The sequence below is a fragment of the Alnus glutinosa genome, chromosome 1, assembly GCF_958979055.1.
Source record: "Alnus glutinosa chromosome 1, dhAlnGlut1.1, whole genome shotgun sequence".
NCBI lineage: Eukaryota > Viridiplantae > Streptophyta > Magnoliopsida > Fagales > Betulaceae > Alnus > Alnus glutinosa.
In genome coordinates, this window is record NC_084886.1 from 49,229,733 (window position 1) to 49,255,146 (window position 25,414).

The 25,414-nt window shown below is 36.5% G+C and overlaps 1 protein-coding gene across 1 annotated transcript; it reads right to left on the bottom strand.

Moving 5' to 3' along the window:
- Positions 1-253: 253 nt before the first annotated feature.
- LOC133855821 (cytochrome P450 89A2-like) lies at positions 254-2,010 on the bottom strand. The gene has a single exon (XM_062291447.1). The coding sequence runs from the start codon at positions 1,934-1,936 to the stop codon at positions 356-358; it is 1,581 nt and encodes a 526-aa protein (XP_062147431.1). The 5' UTR covers positions 1,937-2,010; the 3' UTR covers positions 254-355.
- Positions 2,011-25,414: the final 23,404 nt, after the last annotated feature.

Genomic DNA, 25,414 nt, shown 5'->3' on the forward strand with positions numbered 1-25,414 from the left:
GAATCGGTACTTGTAAAAAAAATATTAACTGTTAGTGTCACGGCATTTCAATAATATAAAATTACTATTGAGTTAATTAATTATTATTAAATTTTGATCAAACGATAATTTAAAATTCACATTATTTTTTTTTAAGAGACAAAAAAATAAATAAATAAATACAAAAAAAAAATTACTTCTAGAATTACCCATATCTTAAAGCAATCTAGTAAATAGGACTAACATAGGTAACCTATTGAGAGAGTCGATCCAATTAAGGTTCACAAGCATATATATTATATACAAAACAGAAAAACACCGTGAGCCAGAGGCACACACGGACTTCAATTCATTTATTATAGCTGTAGAGTTTGATTCAAAACCTGGGAGATAGATGGGCCTTCAATGGATATTTCATCACCATGGTGAACTCCTGCTTCTCTGACAAATCAATCTCATCTCCATCCACAGCTTTCCAATCAAAATTCCATACCAAATTGGCTACAAAATACTCCAAATGAAGCATTGCCAAACCAGACGCAGGACAAATTCTCCTCCCTGCCCCAAAAGGCATCATCTTTATCTCCCTGTTTCCCGTTACATCAAACACTTCCCCTCCTCCACCATCACCAGATTCACCACCCCTCAAGAATCTCTCAGGCTTGAACGCCAACGGATCCTCCCACACCTTGGGGTCCCAACCCATATCCGCCACCATGAAATTCAAATTGGCATTCTTGGGCACCAAGTAGCCGTCCAAAACCACATCCTCTGTCACCGCATGTGGCAACACAAAATGCCCAGGTGGGTGCCGCCTTAAACCCTCCAAAACCACTGCCTTCAAATACGGCAACTTATGCAAATCCTCCTCCTTCACCTCCTTCACCTCCTTCTCTCCATCCCCCACAACAACCCCTTTAATCTCTGCCAAAACCCTCTCTTGGACGTGTGGGTATTTCACCAAATTCGCCATGATCCACTGCAACGCCGTGGACGTAGTGTCCGTGCCGGCGTTAAGAAACTCCGAGCACAAGCTAATCATTTCCCCGTCGTCAAGCTTCCTCTTCTCCTCCGGCAATTCCAAATCCAACAGTGTGTCCACGTACGACACCACAAACTCATCATCTGTGTCTACGTCCTCTTTTGCTTTGCTCACTCTTTCCTGCTTCACTCTCTTCCTCGCTTCTATCAAAGGCATTAGTACAGCGTCCTGGGATCTCCGAAGCGTCCAAAAATCGTCCCAACGCTTACGGAATATTATCTTCCCTAGCGTCGGCCAAATATTGAGTATGTTAAAGCGGCGAAAGCTCAAAAGCATGTGACGCTGCGCGACTTCGATTTCCTTTATCTGGGCCTCGCTGAGCTTGTCCCCGAAACACATGAGGACCAACAAGCAAAACATGGCGTATTGGAAATGGTCAATCAGAACGACAGGGTTAACGTTGCCGGACTCGGTCGTCGAGTGAGATATAAGGCGGCTCATAAGGATGTCCAAGACCCACTTGCGCGCGCGAGAGTAGGACTTGACGCGCGAAGGGTGGAGGATCTCGGAGGTGAGGTTGCGGCGGAGGATGCGCCACGTGGAGCCGTAGGAGGCAGAGCTTATGTTGTGTTGGTTGCTGGAGATGATCTTACTGATGGGGAGGGCTGGGGGGCGGTCGGCGAATACGGCGCCGTTCTGGACGAGGGCTTTGTGGGCGAGGCCACGGTTGGCCACGAAGATGGCCGGGCGCGAGCCGATGTGGAGGGTGATTATGGGCCCGTGGGTGGCGTGGAGGTTGCGGATGATTGGCTCGAGCTCGGAGAAGGACCGGCGGAGCCATTGGAATCTGCCGAGGATGGGAATGATGAAGGGTCCAGGAGGGAGCGGGAGCTGCTGGGTTTTCTTGGCGAGGATCAGACGGTTGAGCAGGACTGAGATGCAGAGGGAGATGAGGATGAGGAACCAGGTCTCCATGTTTCTAGTCTTATCTCTTATTATGATGGGAAAGAAAACAAAAAGTGAGTCATGTGATTGATTAGTTACGAAAAGGCACCGTGCGGGTATATATATACGAAAATGCTAAAATCACAACGCCACCCACCTAATTGTTGCACAACCCAATTGAACATTGGAGCGATACCACGCATAATAAAAAAGAAAACAAAAAGTGAGTCATGTGATTAGTTACGAAAAGGCACTGTGCCGGGGGGTATATTATATATATATATATATTTTTTTTTTTTGAACAAATTATATATATATATTTGGGGGTGTGTGAAATGATTTTTGTTGGGAATCTTTTAATACGATGAGTATCAAAATGATGGAAATTAGAAAGTTCTAAGGGTTTTTTTTTTATTATTTATTATTTGTTACGATCATTTCTAATAAATACACTTCATGTCATTTTAGTTAAACATTTAATACTTTTAAAATTTTATTCAGGAAAAATGTTTTCTTACATTCTCTTAATATTTTCTCATTCTAATATTTTAAAAATCAAAATTATTAAATCAGACCTACACGTGAATTTCGTATAAGTCTTATAGATTCAATGGTTAATATTCAAAGTATGAGGACTATATATATATTTGAATAATTTTTGAAAAACTGAAGCCCCAAGCTATGAGCTAGTTCTGTCATGCTCTCTAACATGACAATTAGGAGTGGCTAGATAAATTTAAAGGCTTTAAGAGAAAAAAAAAAAAAAATTAAATGAGATATTTTTTATTTATTTAAATATTAATTAAATTATAATTAGTTATATTGATCTAGCGTTAATACTAGGCGAGTAATTAGTTATACTCATAAATGAAAATCCAATGATGCATGACATAATCAAATAAAAAAATAATAATGCAAGTGGCTAACTGAGTTTTTGGTAATTACGATTTACTAACCTTTTTATCACCGTTGGTTTATGAAATGATTTGAAAGAACGGTGAGTTGGGAAATCATGAAATTGAAGAAAATAATAATTTATGAATGAGACCTGAATAGACAAATTGATTAAAAAAAATATATGGAAAGTTATGAAAATTGTGATTTTTAGTTGAATAAAATGCTTGGAGGCCAATAGGGGAAAAAAAAAAAAAAAAAAAAAAAAAAAGCTTAGAGACTTCCCACTTCCCATCTTTTGAGCATTTTTTTTTTTTTTTTTTTTTGAATTTTGAATTTTGAATTTTGAATTTTGAACTAGAGAAATGCTATTTTGTATTCTCTTGTTCTTCTCCCATTATTTTTTGTTGACGTGATATTGTCAATCTATTTTTAGTTCAATCTTAGAAAAAAAAAATAATAATTTATTGACAATGTCACGTCAACAAAAAAATAATAAAAGAGACAAAAGAATACAAAATAACTACGTTGGAAAAGATATGGGAATATAACAGTATTAGTATCAATTTTTAATGGTTTAATGCTATGAATTAATTGCTATTAATTTTTAATACTATCTATCTTTTTAAGCGATTTTAGAACAAAAAAATAAAAAAAAAAATTATTTAACGTCAAAATCAAGTGGGAACTCTAGAAGAAACAACTACGAGAATAGTCTTACAATGCATCAATTACTCACAGCTACATTGCGTTTAATGCTGTCAAGTTGAACTAATTATAATTTAATGCCTATCAATTTTCAAGAAGTTTTGGGTCTATCCGATAAAATCATAATTAAAGATAGTAACCCCCAACTATATATGATAGTGATGACAAATTATTTCTTAGGTGTCTTGTGTACAATAATATCTTAGGCATTAAATTTTTTTCATCATTAATCATTTGTTTAAAGTAATTGTATGCCTGAATTAAGAGTATTGACCATAATTAAAACTTATTTATTTTTTTTAGCTAATAAAATTTTATTACTAATTACTATTTGGGGTCTTAAACAGTTGCCTAATTTGTCTAAGAGCGTAGTCGGCTTGATGACATGCAATTGGACCGACGGTTGGTGGGATAAGTACGACGCCGTTTTAATCAGCAGTCTTATTTTCTTTAAAAATAAATATTCAACAAAGAATGTTAAAACATGTTGAAATGACGTTGTAAGCGACTTGTTCCTTAGAAAATTTGATCGTAGAGAGAGGAAAACATGATTAAAGGGTGATTAATTATAAAATTTGACAATTTAAGAGTACTCTGAATAGTAAAAGCAGGTAGTTAGACTGCAACATGATGCCACAACTTTGCATGACAATATGACAACAATAATCAGGGGCATGCATTCGGGCCGATATTAATTGGTCGCATATGTTATTTGTAACTGTCTGTTATTTATTGTCCACATTCACACATGCAGATGAAAATAGTAATTTTAAGGTATTTGGATGTTATATATTTCCTATATAATATTATATTTAATGAATTCATCAAAATGATGTTTTTATGTTTAATGCCAAAATGACGTCATTTTAGATTATATATATATATATGTTATGTTTACATTGGTTTGTTTCATTGGGTTGGTTTCTCGCGTAACACTTCGGCAAAAACACAAAAGTAATTTGAAATTAATATATTTTAAAAACAATATAGCTTAAAAAAATAAAACAAGCCTAAAATACTAAAAATCGGCCTAAATTATTTTTAAAATCGTTTAAAATAGACTATAATAAAGACTCAAATAAGGCACAAAAGACATATTACTTAATATGCGGATAATAACCGCACATATGCTATTAGAAAAAATATGATGTGATGTAGATATCTAAATGTAATATCTATGGGTGTGCATGGGGCGAGGCGGGGTGAATTTTCGTTCTTTTTGCCCCCACCCTGCACTCTTGCGGGTTGAGAATTTCTCACTCCCAGTCTGCATAAAAGAAGAGGAATTTGTTTAGTGCGGGTTCGTGCGGGGTGGGGGTGACGCAAGGGCAAGGGTGTGAGTTCAGCGGGACAGGTTTGAACGAAGAAAATGAAGACAAAAGTACCAATCTATCCAGAATCCCAGATTGAAGACATGAAACAAAATTACAAAAATGAAGACAAAAATACTAGTATCCAGAATCACAAGATTACAAAAACATGAAACATCCATCCAGTCTATCCGGAATCCCAAATTGAAGACAAAAGTAGAGAAATAAAGATAAGAAGATTACAAATGTATCGGATTATCGTTGACCTCGTTGATGCAGTGCAATTGCAATTCGTCTGCGAGTCGTCGAACTCTCTTTCAACTTCGGTGGATTTGAAACGTGGAACGGGAAATGGGTACTTGGGTAGCCTCCTCATGCGGCATTAGGAAAAAAGAAGAAGAAGAAGAGATGGGAAGAAGAAGAACTAAGAGAAGCCAGAAAGATCAGAGGTGGAAAGAAAAATTGAAGAAGAATGACGAAAAAATATGAAGCTTCTATAGAAGCGGCGCTATGGGTTAGGAATTAGGATAACTTATATTTTAGGGTTTTTTCATGCGGGGTTGGGCGGGGTGGGTCCTCGGGATTTTTCAAAATCCCAACCCGCAAACCGCACCACCACGCACATGTGGGACAAAAATCCAACCCGTATCCGCATAATAAAGTAATAAACCTTCAAAACCGTTGATTTCAGGACGAGGCGGGGCAATTATGCGGGTTTTTGCACACTCCTAAGGATATCCATATTTTGCGGATGCAGCAAATGACCGCATTCGCATGTACACCCCTAACAATAATATCAACTCAAAACAAAAACAAGGTAGCCAAAATTGTTTGTTAATGTTGTTACATTCCCTTCTTTTAAAAAAAAATAATAATAAAAAAAAAAAATTAACAAATAGTCCAACGTACAAAACACTCACAAAAATACTCAAAATTAATTTTGTCTCTCTATCGCGCCATAACACTAATTTTTTTTTAAAAAAGAAGCATCATCTAATAAGTATTAAATAAACGAAATGAAATATCAGTGATTTATATGCTTTATGAGTAATGCTATAAAAATGGATGGCTGAAGCCTTAGGCAATTTATACAGTTGTCTAAGACCTCAAATTTAGAATTATATTAAAAACATGATATAATATAAAATATTTATAAAATAAAAACACAATATATAACACTAAAGCATTACTCATGCTTTACATGCTTCAAAGTTTAAGTAAACATCTTACGCACGCAAGGATAACACAGCTAAATTAAGCTAATTGATTGGACCACGCGTCTTGATTTTCTATTTTGTTATATTTCGGTTATTTCAAATGAAATCTGACTTGAGCTTACAAAGAAGTTCCGGAAATTTTTATTAGCTTATTTCCATTTTGCTCAGCTAAATAGAGACCTCGAAACATGCACGGAAAGCTCCTGTCAATTATTATTATTTTTTTAATAATTAAAATCTCACATTTTTTAAATAATTTTTGTACCTTTGATGACAATTAGGACTGTTTTAACGGATCACAAACATCTTGTCTCGGCCGGCCTAAGTTGAAAAGATAATTAATCCATGCAGAGTGATAGATTATGAAAAAGTTTATAAATGTTAAGTATTACATTAATTATGTATTAAATACAATTAACCTTTACAAATAATTTTAAGTAGCTCCAATTAATTATAATTTGATTATTATTATGTGACATAATAGTGCCATACTTTTGGGAGAATTTAGAGATGAGTGAACCACCTCATCATCTTCAAACTGCCATTGAGCCATCTTCAGACTACTATTGAGCAGTTTGAGTCACCGCTAGACCACCTCTGACTCCTAATCGTTTGTTACTTTTGAAAAAAGTATCCCAAATTTTAAAAAGTGTCAATTTAAAGTATTCATCATTCATTTTTTTTTTTTTTTGCAATTTCAACCATCTCTTATAATTTTTCGTTAAATTCTATCAAAAATTTTAAAATATCATTGTGTTTTTTTTTTAAAAAAAATTATAAATTTTTTTAAAGATTTAGACGTGTGTATTTTTACAAATTCCATTAAATTCTGATCAATACATAAATCTTAGCAATTTTTTTTTTACGACATTGGCATTTTTGTAAATTATGTTCAATTTTGACTAACACATAATCTTAGCAGTTTTTTTTTTTTTCCATGAAAAAATAAGTATTTTGAGAATTTTGATAGAATTTAACAAAAAAAAAAAAAAAATTTAAAAGAAAGTTGAAATTGAAAAAAAAATCCTAAACTAACATTTTTTTTTAAATTTAAGTACATTTTTTTAAAAGTAACGAAAAATCGTAAGCTTTAAGTGATTGGGTAATTTGAAATTTCGCTTTACTCGTAAATTTATTATATATTTTGTCAAAAATAAAAAATAATAATAAGTGGCCTACAAAGGTGGTCAGGCGACGTCAGCAACATGATTCTTGTTGGATCCGGATCCTCTCCGGTTCATCAGAATGGGAGAGGAGCTGGTTTACGGCCCAGATCTGTTAAAAGAGATCTAAGTTCAGAAATAAGCCACGTGGCTTCAAATAAAGGGAAAAATATATTTTAGCCCCCAAACAACCAATGTTTAGATTCTGACCCCCAAATTACCACTTTCTGATTTTTTAGCCCCATTCGTTCATTTATGCTGTTAATTCTAAACAGAATTTCGAAAATACTCCTCTTACACTTTGAAATTCTCACAGTTAAGGGAAGGGTATTTTCGAGTTTTTGGCCAATTTCTGTTAGAATTAACGGCATAAATAAACGTATGGGGCCAAAAAATCAGAAAGTGATAGTTGGGAGGCCAGAATCTAAGTATCGGTAGTTTTGAAGGTCATCCGAAGAATGAGTGGTAGTTTAGGGGTTAATATATATTTTTTCCTTTTATTTTATTTTTTTCGTTTTCTTCTTTGAAAACCAGCCTTGGGAAATCGGTGCTAAAGCCTAAAGGGGTCGCTGAGAACAGAGTACTTGAAAGAAAGCAGCAGAAGACCATCTGTGCTAAGCCCACAGGATTGAACAAAAAGTAGAACAAATGCAAGAATTCTCCACTACAACAGAATACCATCTGTGCTATGCCCATTGCCCACAGGATCTACAAACAAGTAGAACAAATGCAAGAATTTTCTCCATCATAAATGGAGATGGTTGGCCAGCAGTGTATTCGAGGAGATGGTTCCTCCCCAAACGGCGCCGTTTTGCTGGAGAGGATCCGGATCCTCCCATGAATCTCTTTCCTCCTAAAACCCCCAATTCTCTCGCAAAAACCCCACTCAGCCATTGACCCACCAAAATGAGCGCCCGACCACCCACATCACCGATCCGATCCCGGCTCCGATCCTGCGCACCAAAACGACGCCGTCAAGAGCCTATTTCCGGCTTCCCGATGTCCTCAGGAGAGTGCAAGAGTACGAGATCTGAGCTCCGCCTGTTACAGAGGCACTCCACCACCCACATCACCAACCCAATCCGGGCTCCGATCTTGCTCACCAAAACGATGCCGTCAAGAGCCTATTTCCGGCTACCCGATGTCCTCAGGAGAACGTGAGAGTACGAGATCTCGCCGTCTCTGTTCTCGTCGCCTTCCTCTGCGATTTTGTCGTTTTCGAAGGTCGGTTTCTGTGCTAAGCCTAAGCCTACCGGTTTTCAAAGAAGAAAACGAAAAAAAATAAAAAATAAAAAAAGAAAAATATATTTTAGCCCCTCAAACTACCACCCTTTCTCTGGATGGCATCCCAAATTACCAATGCTTAGATTTTGGCCCCCAAAACTATAACTTTCTGATTTTTTTAACCCCATCCGTCTATTTATACCGTTAATTCTAAACAGAATTCCAAAAATACCTCTCTTACACTTTGAAATTCTCACGGTTAAGAGAGGGGTATTTTCGAGTTTTTGACCAATTTTTGTTAGAATTAACGGCATAAATAGATGGATGGGGCCAAAAAATTAGAAAGTGATAGTTTGCAGAACCAGAATCTAAGCATTGGTAGTTTAGGGGGCCATCCAGAGAATGGGTGGTAGTTTGGGAGTCATTCAGAGAATGGGTGGTAGTTTGAGAGTCTAATATATATTTTTCCCTAAAAAAAAAATTGAAGCCACGTGGCTTATTTCTGAACTTAGATCTCTTATCTCTTGGCCGTAAACCGGCTCCTATCCAGTTCTAATGAACTGGAAAGGATCGTTGTTGTTCAATAACTCTGGGAGCCTGGGATTAGTAGTATGCAGGACGGACCCACGTTGGTTCGTCCCCAAAAGTTTTGAAATTTAACTTTAAATATATAAAACTATAAATTTGTCCCCCAAAATTATTTTTTTTCCCCACTCACTTCTTCCCTTCTGCGAACTGTGCAGTGCACGGTGCCCAAGCTACCTTTTGCAGATCCGTTTGATGTGTATTTACCCTTTCAGCTTCTTCTTCTTTTTTTTTTCTTTTTTCTTTTTTAATGCCTTTTTTTCCCATTTCACCTCTGAAAAAGCAACTACACCCTTGTAACACCCATCTCTTTTTCGCCCTTTCCCCACGCATGGCATCCCCTTCCCCAACGCCTCTCTCTCTACTGATATTTTTTCCTTTTTTTTACCCCTTTCACCTTTGAAAAATCAACTGCACTCTACACCCATCTCCATGATCTCCTTTTCCCCCTTTTCCCCCACGAATGGCATTCCCATGATGGTCAATGGTGGTCGAATCGAAGTCAAGCTATGAGGAGTGCCGGCGACAGAGGCTGGAAGAGAACAAGAGGAGACTAGAGGAGCTGAATCTGGGGAACCCCAGCTAGCTGAAGCTCTCAAGGCCTCAAGCCCTAAGCCCTTTCCGGTGGGTTTGATACTTTGATAACTCCCTCTTTTTGGTTTTTGGGTTTTTGGAGAATCTTGTTAAGAAAAAGAGTTTACGTTGAAAAGTATATTTTTTCTTAGAACTTATAAATTGTGTTTAATTTATTTTATTTTACTATTACTTTATATTTAAATTGTGCTTGGTTTATTTTACTAGTCCTTTATACTATTAGGTGTTTGTGATATCATGAAAATTTAAAATGAGTATTTTGATGTAAAAAAATTATACAAGTTTGTCCCCTCATTCCAAAAATCTTGGTTCCGCCCTGGAATAGTATGGCATTTCTCCACCTCCAGAAGCCATTATTCCATGTCAAAAAAAAAAAGGCGGCCATGATTCAAGTGTAGAAGCGCCTGGGTGCTCATTATGGAACGACATGCCAGAAGATTGCCCCGGAAGCAGGACCGGGAACTGAAGTGGGGAGAACGAGCCACAATCCATTTCTGGTGGGGCACTAGACACATTTGAATCGACCAGTACTACCTGCAAATCAACTGATGTTAGAAACATATATAAATGAATGAAGGATAATACTTACCTAGTTAACTGCCCTTGGAATATACCTCACTAATGTGGTTAGGCTCCGCGGCCATTGGATTTATTGTGACATGATTGTGATCTGGTGGGGCACCGAACATATTTGACTCGACCGGTAGCCCTGAAAGCGACAAAGGAATTGGCTGGAGGCTCTGGTCACATCCTATATTTTGTGGGTTATCCATGTCATAATCGGCAGTCGTCAAAGGATCAACATTCATGTTTAAGTTATTGGTGTCAGGGTTAGACATGTAAAGAGATTGCTCTGGAAGCAGCGGCAATTGGAAGTCGAAGTCACAACTCTTATCTCTGGGGAAGTTCAAAGACTCCAAACCCTCATCTTCTAGGGCACCGGACATATTTGAGTCGGCCGGTGGTACCACCTGCAAATCAACAAGCTGTTAGAAACATATATAAATGAATGAAGAAGATACTTACATAGTTAAGTTAAGGAGATTGCACCGGAAACAGTGACTGAAGTTGGGAGGGCCAGTCATAAACCGGTATTTCAAAGGGAAAAGCCTCTGGGTCATTCATGTAATTTTCTTGATACACCAGAGGATCAACAGAGTTTGAGTCAATGACGCAACGGTAAGGCATGCGAGGAAATTGTAGTGTCAACACGTCCGGCGACGTAATTGGGCGGAACTTGTCCCAATCTATACCTAGTGGGGCAGCGGACATTTTTGAGTCAGCCGGTGGTACCACCTGCAAACCATTGCTACCCTTGTCCGAGTTGGAAGGTCCAGCTTTGCTAGAGTAGTACTTTCGCTTTCGATCACCATTGCTACCATTGCTTGGTTGCTTGTGTAAATAACAGATGACAAAGGTTTCCTACATAAAGTAAATCCGATCTTCTAATTAAGATGACCCTTTTCATTATTTTGGAAGAAATGTGAAGCCAATAATAACAGAAGACGAGATAGCTAGATAGAAACCCAACCTCCTCCTTCGGGGTTGTATTGTACTCATGCAATACCCAGTTCGTTTTTTCCCCACCACTCCTGTAGAAAACCAGATAGTTTTTATATCCGATCAACTTCTCTTCGTCCATAATCTTCTTAGGACTGCCGGTCATTTTCCAGTATCCAGTCTTGATCGCCCTCTTCGACTCGTGTTTCACACCAGTTCTGTGCCAGTCCGATCGCAAGAAGAAGAAATTCTCCTGATACTTTGTCAGTTTGTCGGACAGATCTACAACGAGGAAATTAATTGAAGCCCAGAAAAAGAAAATCAACTCGTTATATTCTATATATTAAGATTTTATCCTCTATATATGTGTATATATGATTTATTAATACATTGTATATACGGTGTAACCATGTGATCAGACATTCATTTGCTGACTAATTATCCTTATGTATGCCACAGGATAAAAAACATATTTTCTTTTTTAGTTAGAAAAATTATTACCGGAAGCTATTGGAACATAGAGTAGTAGGAATAGCGGCAATGACCAATAAAAATAAAATAAAATACTTTAATACTATGATGCAACTTCATTTAAATTAACTAATGCCAATTTAATAGGAAATTTTGACCTACCTGTGGGCAAAAATTATATCACAGATCAAATTTATTCTTTATTAATAAGACTAATAAATTTAAACATTAATAAATAAAATTCTTCGTAACTGTGGGCCTAAGAGAAACTTTACATTTAATGCTAAATTTGCTACCTTATTCTTATTAAGTCATAAAAATAAAAATGCCCTTGTGGAGATAATTTGTTAAATTTATGAATTAATTACAATATCAATGTTAATTTTTCTTTATGAAGTTAATGTGTATAATCTTGATGCAATTATTATTCTAAAATTGGTATTCTTAGGTCCTTTATACCTGAGAAACTCAAGTTCTATACCGCACCTGAGCCAATTTTTTTTTTTAAAAAAAAAAAGAAAAATGAAAATAAAAAAGCTGAATCGGGCTTGGGTTAATCGGCCAGCCCACAAGCAGCCCGATTCGGGCCGTCGCTGCTATCCTCCACAGGCGGTTGTGATGGGCCGCCGCTTGTAGGGGTGTGCAAAACCCGCAGCACCCGCCCCACCCCGCCCCGCATAGGACCGGATTTTCGAGATTTTTTGCGGGTTAGGATCCTAATTTGAGAAATTTATGCGGGGCGGGTTGCGGGTTTAGACTTTTAAAAAACGCGGGTCCCCGCCCCGCCCCGCCCGCACAAAGGAGGAGAAGAAAAAAAAAAAAAAAAAAAAAAAAAAAAAAAAGGGAAAGAAAGAAAACTAGAAGGCTAGAAGAGGGAATCTCTCTCTTTCTCTTCATCTTCTTCATTTTTTCCTTTTGTTTTAAATTGTTTTGGTTCACTATTATATTTTTGCATGTTTACTAACCAATGGACTGTTATATTTTTGCATGTTTAGTTGTTTACTAACTAGTCGACTCATTTCATTGTGTAAGAAATACAATTTTTATGGTTCAATTTCATGGGATGTTAAAGTGTACACATTTTTATTGTATTTGTTATTTGAAATAATCTTTTCATTACTTTTGGAAAAGACAAGAAAATTGATGACATAGAATAGTGAAATATTATAGCTTTTTTTTATTCTTGTCATTTATTCATTATGCTTTGTTGATGGGAGAAAATAGAAATCATGTTTCTTAGAATTTTATCTTATAATTAATAGGACTTTTAGTTTAAAAGGCTAATCCATGAAAAATGTTATTGAATGGAAATATGAATTTAATTTTTTATTTAAAAAACCAGTATTTTTTTTTGAATTTTTTAATTTTTACAAAATAAAATCAAAATTACGTAAATGCCACTCAAAATACCCGCCCCGCACGGTTACTCTTTAATAAGTGTGGTTTACGGGTTGGAAATTTCCAACCTGCAAAGGTGCGGGGCGAGGCCAAAAAATGTGGAAACCCGCCCCACCCCGCCCCATGCCCACCCCTAGCCGCTTGCTTCATGCGGCAACAATGCAAGGACACCGCACAGTGGCCCTAGACGATGCTGACCAGCAGGAAGCCGTGGCATCGTACAACCTAGTGCTGGGATCTTTTCACTGTCACTCACACTGCCAAAATCGCCCTTCAAAACAGGCGGCCTTGGCCACCCGCCGTTGCTTCCTTTATGTTGCGAAACCCCTGCTGGTTGGGGGCCAAGGCAGTGGGTTTCAACATGGGGGAGGCATCGAGCCACCCCTTCCTAAGGGAAGCTAAACCTCAATTTTTCAATTTTTTTTTTCTTAAAAAAATAAAAAATAAAATTTCTGAAGTTTTTAAATTTATAATATAATAAAAAAATAATATTTTAAGATGGTGTGGCAAAAGGCTAACATGGCACAAAGGAAGGCAAAAAAATTGAAGGAAAACTCAAGAAAGAACCTTTTTCAAATCCGCAAAAAATTTTAGCGGTAAAAGTTGATTTTTAAAAAGTAAGGCGCTAATAGAAATAAAAAAAATTTGGGCAGAAAAATCACGAAATGACTGATTTCAAATTTGCGACAAACTGAAAGAGTAAAAATTGATTTTTAGAAAGTGATGGACTAATTTCAAATCATGCGTCGACTCAGGAATTTATTATACATTTACCCAAAAAAAGTTCATCTCATGTCCATAAAAAAATGAAGTGTTTTTTAAAATCACAATTGAGCGTGTGATTGTTCATGAGTAATTCTAAATGTTCATCTTGTGTCCATCCAAAAATGAGGTAATTTTTAAAATTATTATATGATCAAAATTCAATAATGATCAATTACACGCATAATGAAGATTTTAAAAGCCACCTCATTTTTAGATAGGCACAAAATGAATTTTTAGCATTACTCAATTGATCACTATTGAATTTTGATCAAATAGTAATTTTAAAAGCCATATCATTTTTAGATGACACAAAATGGACATTTAAAATTACTCAACATATAGGCCATATATAAAGACAAACTTTTCACTTTTCTTTACAAATTCTTTATATTTTATATCACATCAATTACTTTTAACTACTATTAAAAAAAAAATATCAACTTAACAACCTTTAACAAACATACCAAAATTCTTAGTGCATTTTCAGCAATAATTTTCATTTTAACTATTGATAATATCATATTTTTTATTTTAGCTATTAACCTTTTACGGAAGCTCCAACAGTTGACTCACTTTTTTTTAAATATTATTTTTTCATGTCTCTCTTCAACCTTCCGGTCTCCCTCTCACTCTTCGGTCTACCCCAACCCCAACACCCAATACAGCCACAACGGCTCCAAATGCGGTTCCTCCTACTCGGGATCGGTGGTTTCCTGGCCAGTATTCTCGTGGTACGCCGGAGGCAGGCACCGGAAAATGTTCCCCGACCCGGTATTGGCCTTTTGATGTGTGTTTGTGTGGGATTCGGTGTTGACCGTGTGTTTGGCAGTGTGCGTTTGTGATTGGGTATTTTGAGTGCCGATTATTCGGTCGGTTGTGGGTGATTTTAGCCGGCAGTGAGTGATTACAGATTTGAGGTGTTTTGTGGGTGGAATGTGTTTGGCCGTGTGGTTTAAATTTTGTGATCCTTGTTGGTTGGCCGGTTGTGTGACAGTGTGAGTGATGGTAATTCCACTGTCCCCTTTCAGCCATGTCCCTGTTTCGATGTGTTTAGGTGTTATGGCCGGTTTGGGTCTTGTATTGGTGTTGGGTGTTTCGGATGGATGTGTTGGCAGGATGAACATGCTCTGGCGTTCCGAGACGGAAACCTCGCGGAACAACGGCAAAGGATCGACGGTGCCGGGAAGGGAGCTTGAAATTGTGGTGTGGCAGAGATGGGAAAGGAGTCGAAGGAGTTTGCGGTGGGGATATTCCGGTGGGGATATTCGACGCTGGCTCCAGATATCGGACCACTGGACCAGAGCTTCGAGAATCGAGAGAGGGATAGAGAGAGAGAAAATATTAATAAAAAATGTGTAAAGCAACCTTGCCTATTACTGTTTATGTGTTAAGAAAAATGCTACAGTGATTATTCTGCTGAGAGAAAAAATGCTAATAATAGTCAAATTGTCTGCGAGATGCTCTTACATATCTTAAGCAGAAAGGAGGTTTTCAAGGCCTTCGGTCCTCTCTTAGAGAGAGAAGGTCTGTATTTTTCTAGAGAGAGAAAGTAACTCAGTTGAGAACCTTTTCGCCGGGGGGGGGGGGGAGGCTTCGCGTCTCCCCCTCCTGGTGCTTGTGTTCCCCTGGCCGTTTGGCCATGGGGTTTTTGTCTCCTAGCCCTTAGGTTGTAGGAGTTTTGTTCCTTCCGGTGTTTGTACCGGTGGAGGTTGTGGGTTGTTTTCCTTCTTTCCTTTTTCTGTTTCTGTTTGTTTTTCTCTTGTGGCAAACAGCGAGTCCAGGTGCCGCCCCGTGTAGAACGGTGGGTGTTGGAGGATTTCCGGTGGAGTTTTGCTCAGCGTCAGATCTATAAGTCTCGGCTGGTCTTTCTCCAGCAGGAGCTTTCTTAACGTGATGGCCGACCTCTTCTGGTCAGGATGGTCATTTTTCGAGGCTGTGCTGTTCGTCCATGGTCGGTCGTGACCCGCACGCGCCGATGTTTCAGTTCTTATGCTTTTGCGTGTGTGGGCTACAACTGTTTCTCTCCGGTCTCTGAAGATGCTGATCTCAGCTTGTGGAGGTTGTCTGTTGCCTGGAAGGTTCCCGGTGAGGGGGCGTGTTTTACACGCGCCGTCTCTAGCCTTCGTTTCTTGCCGGTGTCTGCTGTCTGGGTTTCTGTTTGTATTTGTTCTGTTTGTTTTTCTGTTGTTGTTTATTTGTATATTCCAACTTGTAATCACAGTCTACCGGTGGGTAGCTGCTTTAAGCCAGGTTTTCCTGGTTTTGTGGGCAGAGATTCTTTATCTCTGCTCACTACGATGGCCGTCCGGCCCTGTTCCTCGCCTGCGGGCGTTTTAGAGTTGTTTAGGGTGCTTTGTTTGTAATGTTTTCTTCACTGGCTTTGTACCCCTTTTGGGGAGTTGTTTCTGTTGGTTTGAATGAATGAAGAAGACGGCACTGTTCAAAAAAAAAAATCTTAAGCAGAAAGGAGTAGCACTGCTACCTGGATTCTCATAGGGATCCCGCAGGAAGTAATTATCTTCGGTAATGGTTGTAATGAACCCAATTTCTTCATCATTCCCGCCAGCGTTCTTTTTCTTCATGTAGTCGATGGCTTCCGCGTCGGTGGGACAGAACCTGTATCCTGCTGGCAAAGCGTTCAAAGAATAGGACCTATCCATTACTTAGAGAATAGAGAAATGAATTTCTGAAAAATATATATAGATACGGCTAAGTCAATTATTCTCTTTTTTTAGTCTCTTCTTCTTTGACAAGAAGGAAATCTAAGTTCTTTGAGGACTGCGGCTTGTTAACATGAAGGTGCAAAAGGTGAGGAGCGAGGACGCCAGATGTTGACACTTTTTTAAGCACCGCCGGATGTTGACACTTCCTAATGACTTAGGTTTTCCAATGACTTCGGTTTAATGGTGAGGAGTAAGGACGCCGAATGGGAAAAATTCAGATTTGAAGATTGTAAAGGTTAACGGGATGCCTCTTTAAACTCAAGAGCTAGTGTTATTGGTTTAGGTTGTGTAATTTGGAATGATAAAAGTTTGGCTGTGATTGCTAAATGTTGTATGTGTAAGGTGGAGGCCGATCCTCTGTTGGCGGAAGTAATGGCTGCCCATTTAGCTATAAACTTTTGTGAGGAAATGGGTTTTACTAAAATTGTGTGTGAAGGTAATTACAGGTGATTAAGTAAATTTGTGATTCAGGATCTCTTTATGTTCGAATTGGACATTTTGAAGAGGCAATTAAATAAGATGCTTCTAGGTTTTCTTCTTGTTCTTGGGTTCATTGCTGTAGAGGAGCTAATGGTGTTGCCTATGTGTTAGCTAGAGCGGCTTCCTCAAAATGTTTTTCTAAATGTTGGTCATCCTCTTTTTATTTTTGATGTTTCATATAGAGATTTTTTGGTCTCTAAACTGTAATTTAATCATTTTTTATTGAATGAGAAGTGATTGTTAAAAAAAGAAAAAGGAGGAAATCTAATAGTACAGAAGGTGACATCTATGGTCTTATTTAGCAACCCCTGGCCTTGTTTAGCAACCCAGGGCCTTCTTTAGCAACCCCTGGCCCTCATATTTGAGGGGAAATTTTTTAGTCGCCTGAACATTGTTGCAAACATTAAAAAATTACTTCCAGCTGTCTCTTTACTTTAACCAAAAAATAATTTTGATGTGGTACTCATCAATTTTGATGAGAACTATTCACTTACCAAATCTTTAAAAAACTATAAAAATTTATTATTTTTCTCTATTTTTTTTCTTTTTTCTCCTTTCTTTCTCGCACCAATCAGCACATCACCACTTTTTTTTCCTTTCTTTCTCTTCTCCCAACTCTCACAAATATTAGATACCAATTTAATTAATCAAAGCATTTTATCAACTAAATACCATCACTATATTTGAACTATTTATTAAAAATACAAAAATAAATTAAAAAAATTTCATATAACGTAGATTTTTGTTTTCCTGGATGATACGATTAGAAAAAGAGAGATACAGAGATTGTGGGCAACAGGTATAAAAAATCTAAGGGTTTTATTTCTTTTATTTTTTTTTATTTTTATCAAAATAAAAATATTAGCAAATTACATAAACACATTCAAAAAAGATTAAATAGAGAAAGAATAAAGAAATCTAAAAAAGTATTATTTAAATGAAATAATGATAGTGAATAGTTAAAATTGTGAGGCTGATGTGATGCTTTAAAAAAGTGGCTCATCATAATAGAGAAAAATGATTTTTAACTATTTTGGTAAGTAAAATTTGATGAAGTTACTAGGAATATAATTTTTAGTAAACCATTCACATGACCAAATTTTTAGTTAAATAATATAATTTTTTATTTTAGTTATTCATTTTTTAAAATAATTATATCATTCTCAACATTTTAACTATTTATTTTACTTTTTTATTTAGAATATTATTTCTTTATTTAGATTTCCTATTCTCAAAATTAAAAGAGAGAATCATACTATTTTTTTTTCTATCAATATAAATTATAGATTGTTGATTTAATTTCTCAACAAATCTTTAATCATTTTTGTTGAGTCGGATATGAAGCAGTAGTTTTTTTTCTTTTTTTTTTTTGACATGGCTAAGCCAATGTAAATTCAAAGATGATATACAGTGAAATAATTTCGTAGTTTTTAGAATAACTTGGACGAAATATAATAGCTATTCACTTTTACATATGACTTTTCACATATTTATACATAACTTTTTATCTTTTTTCTTTTATGGAGTTATACAGATTTTTCTTTTATGACTTTTCACACATTTCTTTTTCTGTTTAATTTATTTTTTTGTTCCTTTTGTTGGCAAGATAGATAATGATATCTTTTTACTATCGGTTTCCTTTTCTTTTTCTTTCCTTTTATTATTTGTTTTTTATCGTACTCTTTCATTTAAAGTATTGAATTTCATATTCTTTCAGGCATAGAGTACTGTAATACTAAACAAGTATAATGGCAAAAAAAGTTCGTATAATTATGATTTTCTTATAAGTATGCTTTGATATAACTCAAAATCATATACTGAAATTTAGCCGCACTCCTGTGGACGCAGAGTCATTGTTGAACCACGTAAATCTGTGTCTTGATTTTTTCTTGTTTCTTCTCTTTTCAATTTCATATTATTCATCATTATTGTGCACGATAACATAAAAAATGTAGAAAAAAGTACTCACTTCTTCAAATTAATTAATACTAAAATTTTAATGTCTCGAATTTAATCAGTTGACAAGAAAAAGGTATGTTGTGCGCCATTAAAAATTTGAAACTACAACTATATGTTGACAGGTTATGTTAAAAAAAATTGGTTAAATACGTTTTTAGTATTTGAGTTTTGGAAACTTTATTATTTGATACATGAGTTTCAATTCGCATCACAGATGATACCTTTGTTTTGGAAAAAGACCAAATTAGTACCTCAGTTAAGTTTTCCATAAAAAAACTAACGGTCCGCCACGTCACTACCACTTAGCACCACTAGGAACACGACACATGTCCCTTCCAATATGTCAGCACTCACAAAATTGCCAAACCCCCTCAAAATTAGTAAATGATGTGGGTGTGTGATGTGGAAGTGTTTGGGTGATTTGGCAATTATGTGGGTGCTAACATGTCGGAATGGACAAATATCATGTTCCTAGTAGTGCTAAGTGGCGGGCCGTTAGTTTTTGGACGGAAAACTTGACGGAGGCACTAATTTGGCCTTTTTTCAAAACTGAGGTACCATCTGTAATGTGAATTGAAACTCAAATATCAAAAAATAAAATTTTCAAAACTCAAGTGCTAAAAACGTATTTAACCCTAAAAAAATTGTAAGTTATGAAATATTGTAATTTGAGAGGTAATTTGTGGGAGGCAGAGACGGAGTGAAGGAGGGACTGGTAGGCTGGTCAGCAGCCATCGCCCTTCCGAGGTCCCCTCCTCCCTCAAAAGAAAAATGGTTGTTTTTTTTTAACCTTATTTTTTGATGGCCCCCCTTTTTGTAATATATATATACTAGGAAAGGTCTGATGGTCGTGAGATGCCATCGAGGGGAGGACAGGACAGTTAATTGTCTTTGTTTAGGTATAAAGTAGAGACTTAATTACACTCCTACTTTATAATTAAATAGAAATAATTTCATTGCCAATTGTCGCTTAGCAACTAATTTTATGTGAATTTTAGGCATTGGATATTGGATTATTTTATTTATTTTTTATTTTTTAAAATCAACAACGGATAAAAATTAATTTTTAATAACTAGATAATCGGCTATTAGTAATAAATGCAACTCGTATACATGTTACAGTTGCAATTATTTAAATAAAAATAACTAAATACTCCAATTGCGATTGGATATTGAATATTATGAAAAAAAAAAACAACCATAACTGCACCTGGTTATACACCTTTAAGTTATACTGCACATTTTTGTAATCTCAGGGACATGAATTGTATTTGTAGGAGGTAATTATTAAGTTTAGTTAACTCATTATTGTGCTTGTTTTGTTGTTGTTGTTTTTTAATATATATAAGAAAATTATTATTATTATTATTTTATCTCGCGTCAAAAAGAATGAGATAGTCAGATACGCATAGTATAGTACACTTGAACCTACACAGATCGATGACCGAGAAAATTAACTATAATAATCAAAGGTCTGAGCCACCATGACGTGGAGGGCAGTGGTCGAAGAGAGAGAGATGGTGGTCCCGGTTTCTTGTATATCATTAATTCATCATTGAGGTGGAAAAATGTGGGCGATGGTTGTTGGGTTATTTTAGTATAAAAGACACAGCATCGATCTTGAAGCAAACACATTCCCCTCCCATTGGCCATTAAGTTCACTTGGAGATCAATCATGGATGTCTGGGTCATCATCCTCGCATCTCTACGTGCATGTTTTTTTATTAATGCTCTATTTATTTTGGTGTAAAATAATTTTTGTTATAAAATAGTTTTAGTGAAGTTGTTTTTTAAAAAAATATTTTCCGTCGAAATTATTTTTCGCTGTTTGGCGCGTACAGAAAATTACAAATATTTTTTATATTTTAATTTAATCATATTAATTAAAAAAATAAATTTTATTCACAAAATAAAAAATTTTAATAAAAAATTATATATATATATATATTAATATTTGGCAGATACAAATTCCGGCAAAGTTGCCGGAATCTGGCCATTTTTTGCCGGATTCCGACGATCTTTGCCGGAATCCGGCAGAAACCGGCCGTCCTGGCCGGTTTCCGTCCAGCTGGCCGGGATCCCACCGTTCTGGGAGGATCCCGGCCGGATTGGCTGGAGATTCGGCCAGATGCCCGGTGATCTGGCCGGATCTGGGCCGGGGATCCGGCCAGATTGCCGGAGACTCGGCCAGATTCCGATCAGTCTGTCCGGAATCTGGCACGGTACCTCCAGAATCCGGGGATGTCTGCCGGATTTCGCCGGATTCCGACACCGACTGGAGTCGGAATCTGGCTTGTCGAAATCCGACAATATTCAACTGCTTGAATGTAAAGGTCGACTGCGTTGTTTAAAAAAGAGTCGACTGCATCTACCATCTACGAAATATGATTTATGCTTTTAAAAAAGCATAAATCATTTTTCGAAATTTATTAAGCATTTTTGGTTAAACGGAAATCATTTTCCGATTGACTATTATTTTCGCCCCTATTAAACACCGGAAAATACCGAAATCATTTTCCGAAAATCATTTTACGCCGAAACAAACGGAGCATAAACTCCTCTTCACTCTTCTCTTTTCCTCCAAAACCACCAAAGATGCCGAGCTTCCACCAGGACCCCCACCTCTTCCCTTCATCGGAGACCTTCATTTACTTCCCAAATCAACCATTGAACTCAGATCCCTCATTTCCAACCTCTCCTAAAAGTATGGCCCTATCATGTGTTAGGAATATAAGGTTAGATAAGAAGAAGAAGAATAAAAACAAAACATTGAAATTGTTAGGAAAAATATTATGTGAGAAAGAATAAAAATTTGAAACAAAAAGATAGCTTTGAGGTACAATGAATTGCTATCTTTAAAACGATATTTGCCCCCACTCGAAATGAGTTTGCTAGCAAATCGCCTCCAGGATCCAACAAAGCTATAAATTCTACAGATATCAATTCTGGAGAATTTCTACAATTTCACTTGTGAAAGTCTAAAATTGAGAATGAAAAATAAAATAATCAAATTGGTGGAGGAATGTTATATTTATAAATATTGAAGGGGCACATGTGAAAAGTCATAACTTTTCATTTCATGTAATTGACAACAGTTACGATATTAATATTATTAACAATTCCATAACATCCGATAGAGTGGTTTGCCTAATGGATTAATAGAACTATAACAATTTCTGTGTAAAACCTCTTTTGTTCCTCACCACTGAACGTGGTTTATATTCATATATATAGGAAATACAAGCACAATCCTTATAGGAGATTAACTCTACATTCGTATAAGAGATTAACTCTACACGCGTTGCTATCAAGGTGATAGCAACCTAATAGAACACTAAGATACAATCCTAATGAAACTCTATAGCTATGATAGCTGATCAGATATACAACCGAGATATACTGTTAGTATAGAACTACAGTCAAACATAAACTCTAAGTAAGACTCTTGATAAATACAAAGCTACTTTGATAACTATAAACTGTGATAGATATCATTTAGGATATATCTGCTTTAACACCCTCCCGCAAGCTCAATGGGGGAGAGCGCACGTGGAGCTTGTAGCAGAAGTCTCGAAATTTGGTGGCAACAACCGGTTTGGTCAATACATCGGCAAGCTGATCTTTACTCGGAATGAAGAGAACCTGAAGAGAGTTATCTGCCACTCGATCACGAACAAAATGAAAATCAATTTCCACATGCTTTGTTCTTGCATGAAACATTGGATTTACCGAGATATATGTTGCTCTTATATTATCACACCACAGTTTTGGTGGAGAATGTAGTCGAATACCAAGATCACGAAGAAGAGCTTGAATCCATAAGAGCTCAGTAGCGGTATCTGCAACAGACTTGTATTCAGCTCAGCAACGGTATCTGCAACAGACTTGTATTCCGCTTCTGTACTAGACCTAGAGACAGTAGGTTGTTTTCTTGAGCTCCAATAGACAAGATTTGACCCAAGAAAAACACAATAAGCACCCGTGGATTTCCGATCATTTGGACATCCCGCCCAATCAGCATCAGAAAAGGCCTGAAGTTGAGATGAATTCGTCCGGGTGAGAAGTAGACCATGCGTGACAGTATGCTTGAGATACCTTAGAATTCGTTTAACAGCTTGATGAGTGCCAAATATTGTCTATTTGGACCCCTTGATTTACATAAGTTAGAACTTTAGCCTTGTTATTTTCTGATGTTTTGGTTAGTTTTTGTATTTTTATGTTTTGTAGGTTAATAAGTGAGGAATGGCAAAATGCATGTGGAATTGCTTGGAAAATTCAGAAGTTCTGAAGAACTCGATCGATCGAACTTAAAAGTCGATCGAATGAATTTTGCCTGAAGTCGATCGATCGAAATTTCCCAGAACTTACTTTTGCAGAAGCGCGCCAGAACACCCAATCAGAAGCTTCTCCATGACAAAAAGCAGTTCTCCCTCTGATTTTCGCAGCAGAACACGCTGGTTGCATGACCTTGATTGTCTCTAGCAAGAGAGGAACCCTAGAGGGGGTTAGAGGAGTCATTTTACATGGGTTTCTAGCCCTAATTTCCCTCTATAAAAGCCATAGCCATACCTCCTTGTTGAAAGAATTCAGAGAACAGTAGCTAGGTTTAATTTCGTGCATTTTGTAGTGTATTCCAGTAGCTTTTGTTCTTAGACATTTTCTTTTTGTAAAGCTTTCCTTTTATTTCCATGGTTGTTCTTCATTTTCTTGTGGTGTTCTTAGTCATGGAAGGCTAGTAACCTCAACTAAGGTTGAGGATGAAACATTTCCATTGATGACACTCACACTCTTGTTATAATACTTGCACATTTGATGATATATCATATTTGTTATTCAAGTTCCATTCATTTAAGTGCTTTATCTTTTGCAATGAATGTGGTTGTTGGTAGATATAGGACATTTAATGTGTTTCAACCGATGGATACATTGTTTTATCGGTTTGAATGATGATATCCATTGTGATTTGTTCATTGAATGGATACATTGGATGATTTGATTTCAAATGGGTACTCTTTGTGATTTATCTTTGAGTTTGATTCATTTAATGGTTCTAGACTATGTGGTTGAGAAACTTGAATGACATCTTAAGCTTAATGTTCTTTGGGTGTTCAAGTAGAAACCAAGAGTGTGAGTTGTTGGATTTGGTTTGGTAGATTCCTTAGCCTTGGGTCATTTTAATTTGCACATTTCATTTCATCTCGTTTGTTTAGTCTCTTACTCTTGAATCAATCCTCCAACCTTTGGAACTAGGTTAAAATGAGGTTGATTAAACAAGACACTAATATTTGACCATTTCCCTGTGGATTCGACCTCGCACTTGCACACACTATATTGCAAACAATTCGTGCACTTGCGAGTACTCATTAAAACACACATCAAGTCTTTGGCGCCGTTGCCGGGGAAAATCGGTTCAAAAAATTGGTTTTTGTTTGATTGATTTTGTTTTTCTACTAGTTAGATAGATTTTTGTTTCATTTTCCTGTTGTTTAGCTTCTGTTCTGCATTCTAAGTCCTTTCTTTGTTTTTCCCAGATCTGTTCTGCAGCTTCTGCAACTTACTGGGTGCCCTGAAGAATCGATCGATCGAAATTAGCATTTGCCTCATATAAAGTCGATCGATCGATCGATCAAAATAGACTTCGATCGAGCAAACTTTCTGCACAGCAGCAGCTCGGAACTAGGTGAGTATCTCTGTTCCAGTACTTCTTTTAGTCCATTTTGTTCATTTTTGTTCATAAATTGTTTCTGTTTAATAGTATTTTGCTGTTTGTTTAATTTTCTTTTAGTTCATTATAATTTAGTTCAAATTCTGTGTAGTTTGTGTTTCATATTACCCTCAATTTGTTTTATTTTGTTCTAACAAAAGATTAAAAAAAAAAAAAAAAAGGTTCTGTTCTGTTTCTGTTCTTGTTTCTGTTTCTATTCCTGCACAAATATTCGATCGATCTACTACAATTTCGATCGATCGATCGACTTTAAATTAGATCGATCGACCTCAACTCAGAAGGCAGCTCCTGGATAAGATCAGTAGCAGAAATTTTTACCAAAACTTCTTTTTGGTCCCAATTTGTAAGTATTCTTATTTTTACTTTAGCTGCTATCTTTGTATGCATTTTTGTTAGTTTTTACATTTTATCTTAGTTGTGTTATTTTTCTTTGATTTATAAAAATAAAAAAACATTTCTTGCTAGTGTGGGTCTACTTAGCTATCTAAAGGCAATGACAAGGTGAATTCTGGCAAGGAAAGGTCTTGGGATTTAAGTGTGTCTAGTGTGACCCCCCTCACCTACCTGGGAACTAGCCCAGTTTGTACTTTGGAGAACTTTGTTCCCCATTAGCAAATTCTTTTCTTTATTTTTGTTTGTCTTTTTGTTAAACATTTGTGTATGCTTGGTAGAAGATCATTAAACCTAGACTTGACATCTTTAGATCCCGAAATTGAAAGAACTCTTAGGAGAAGTCTTAGAAATTCTGTTGAGATGGGAGATAACATGCATGCAAATGAGAATGAGAGGAAT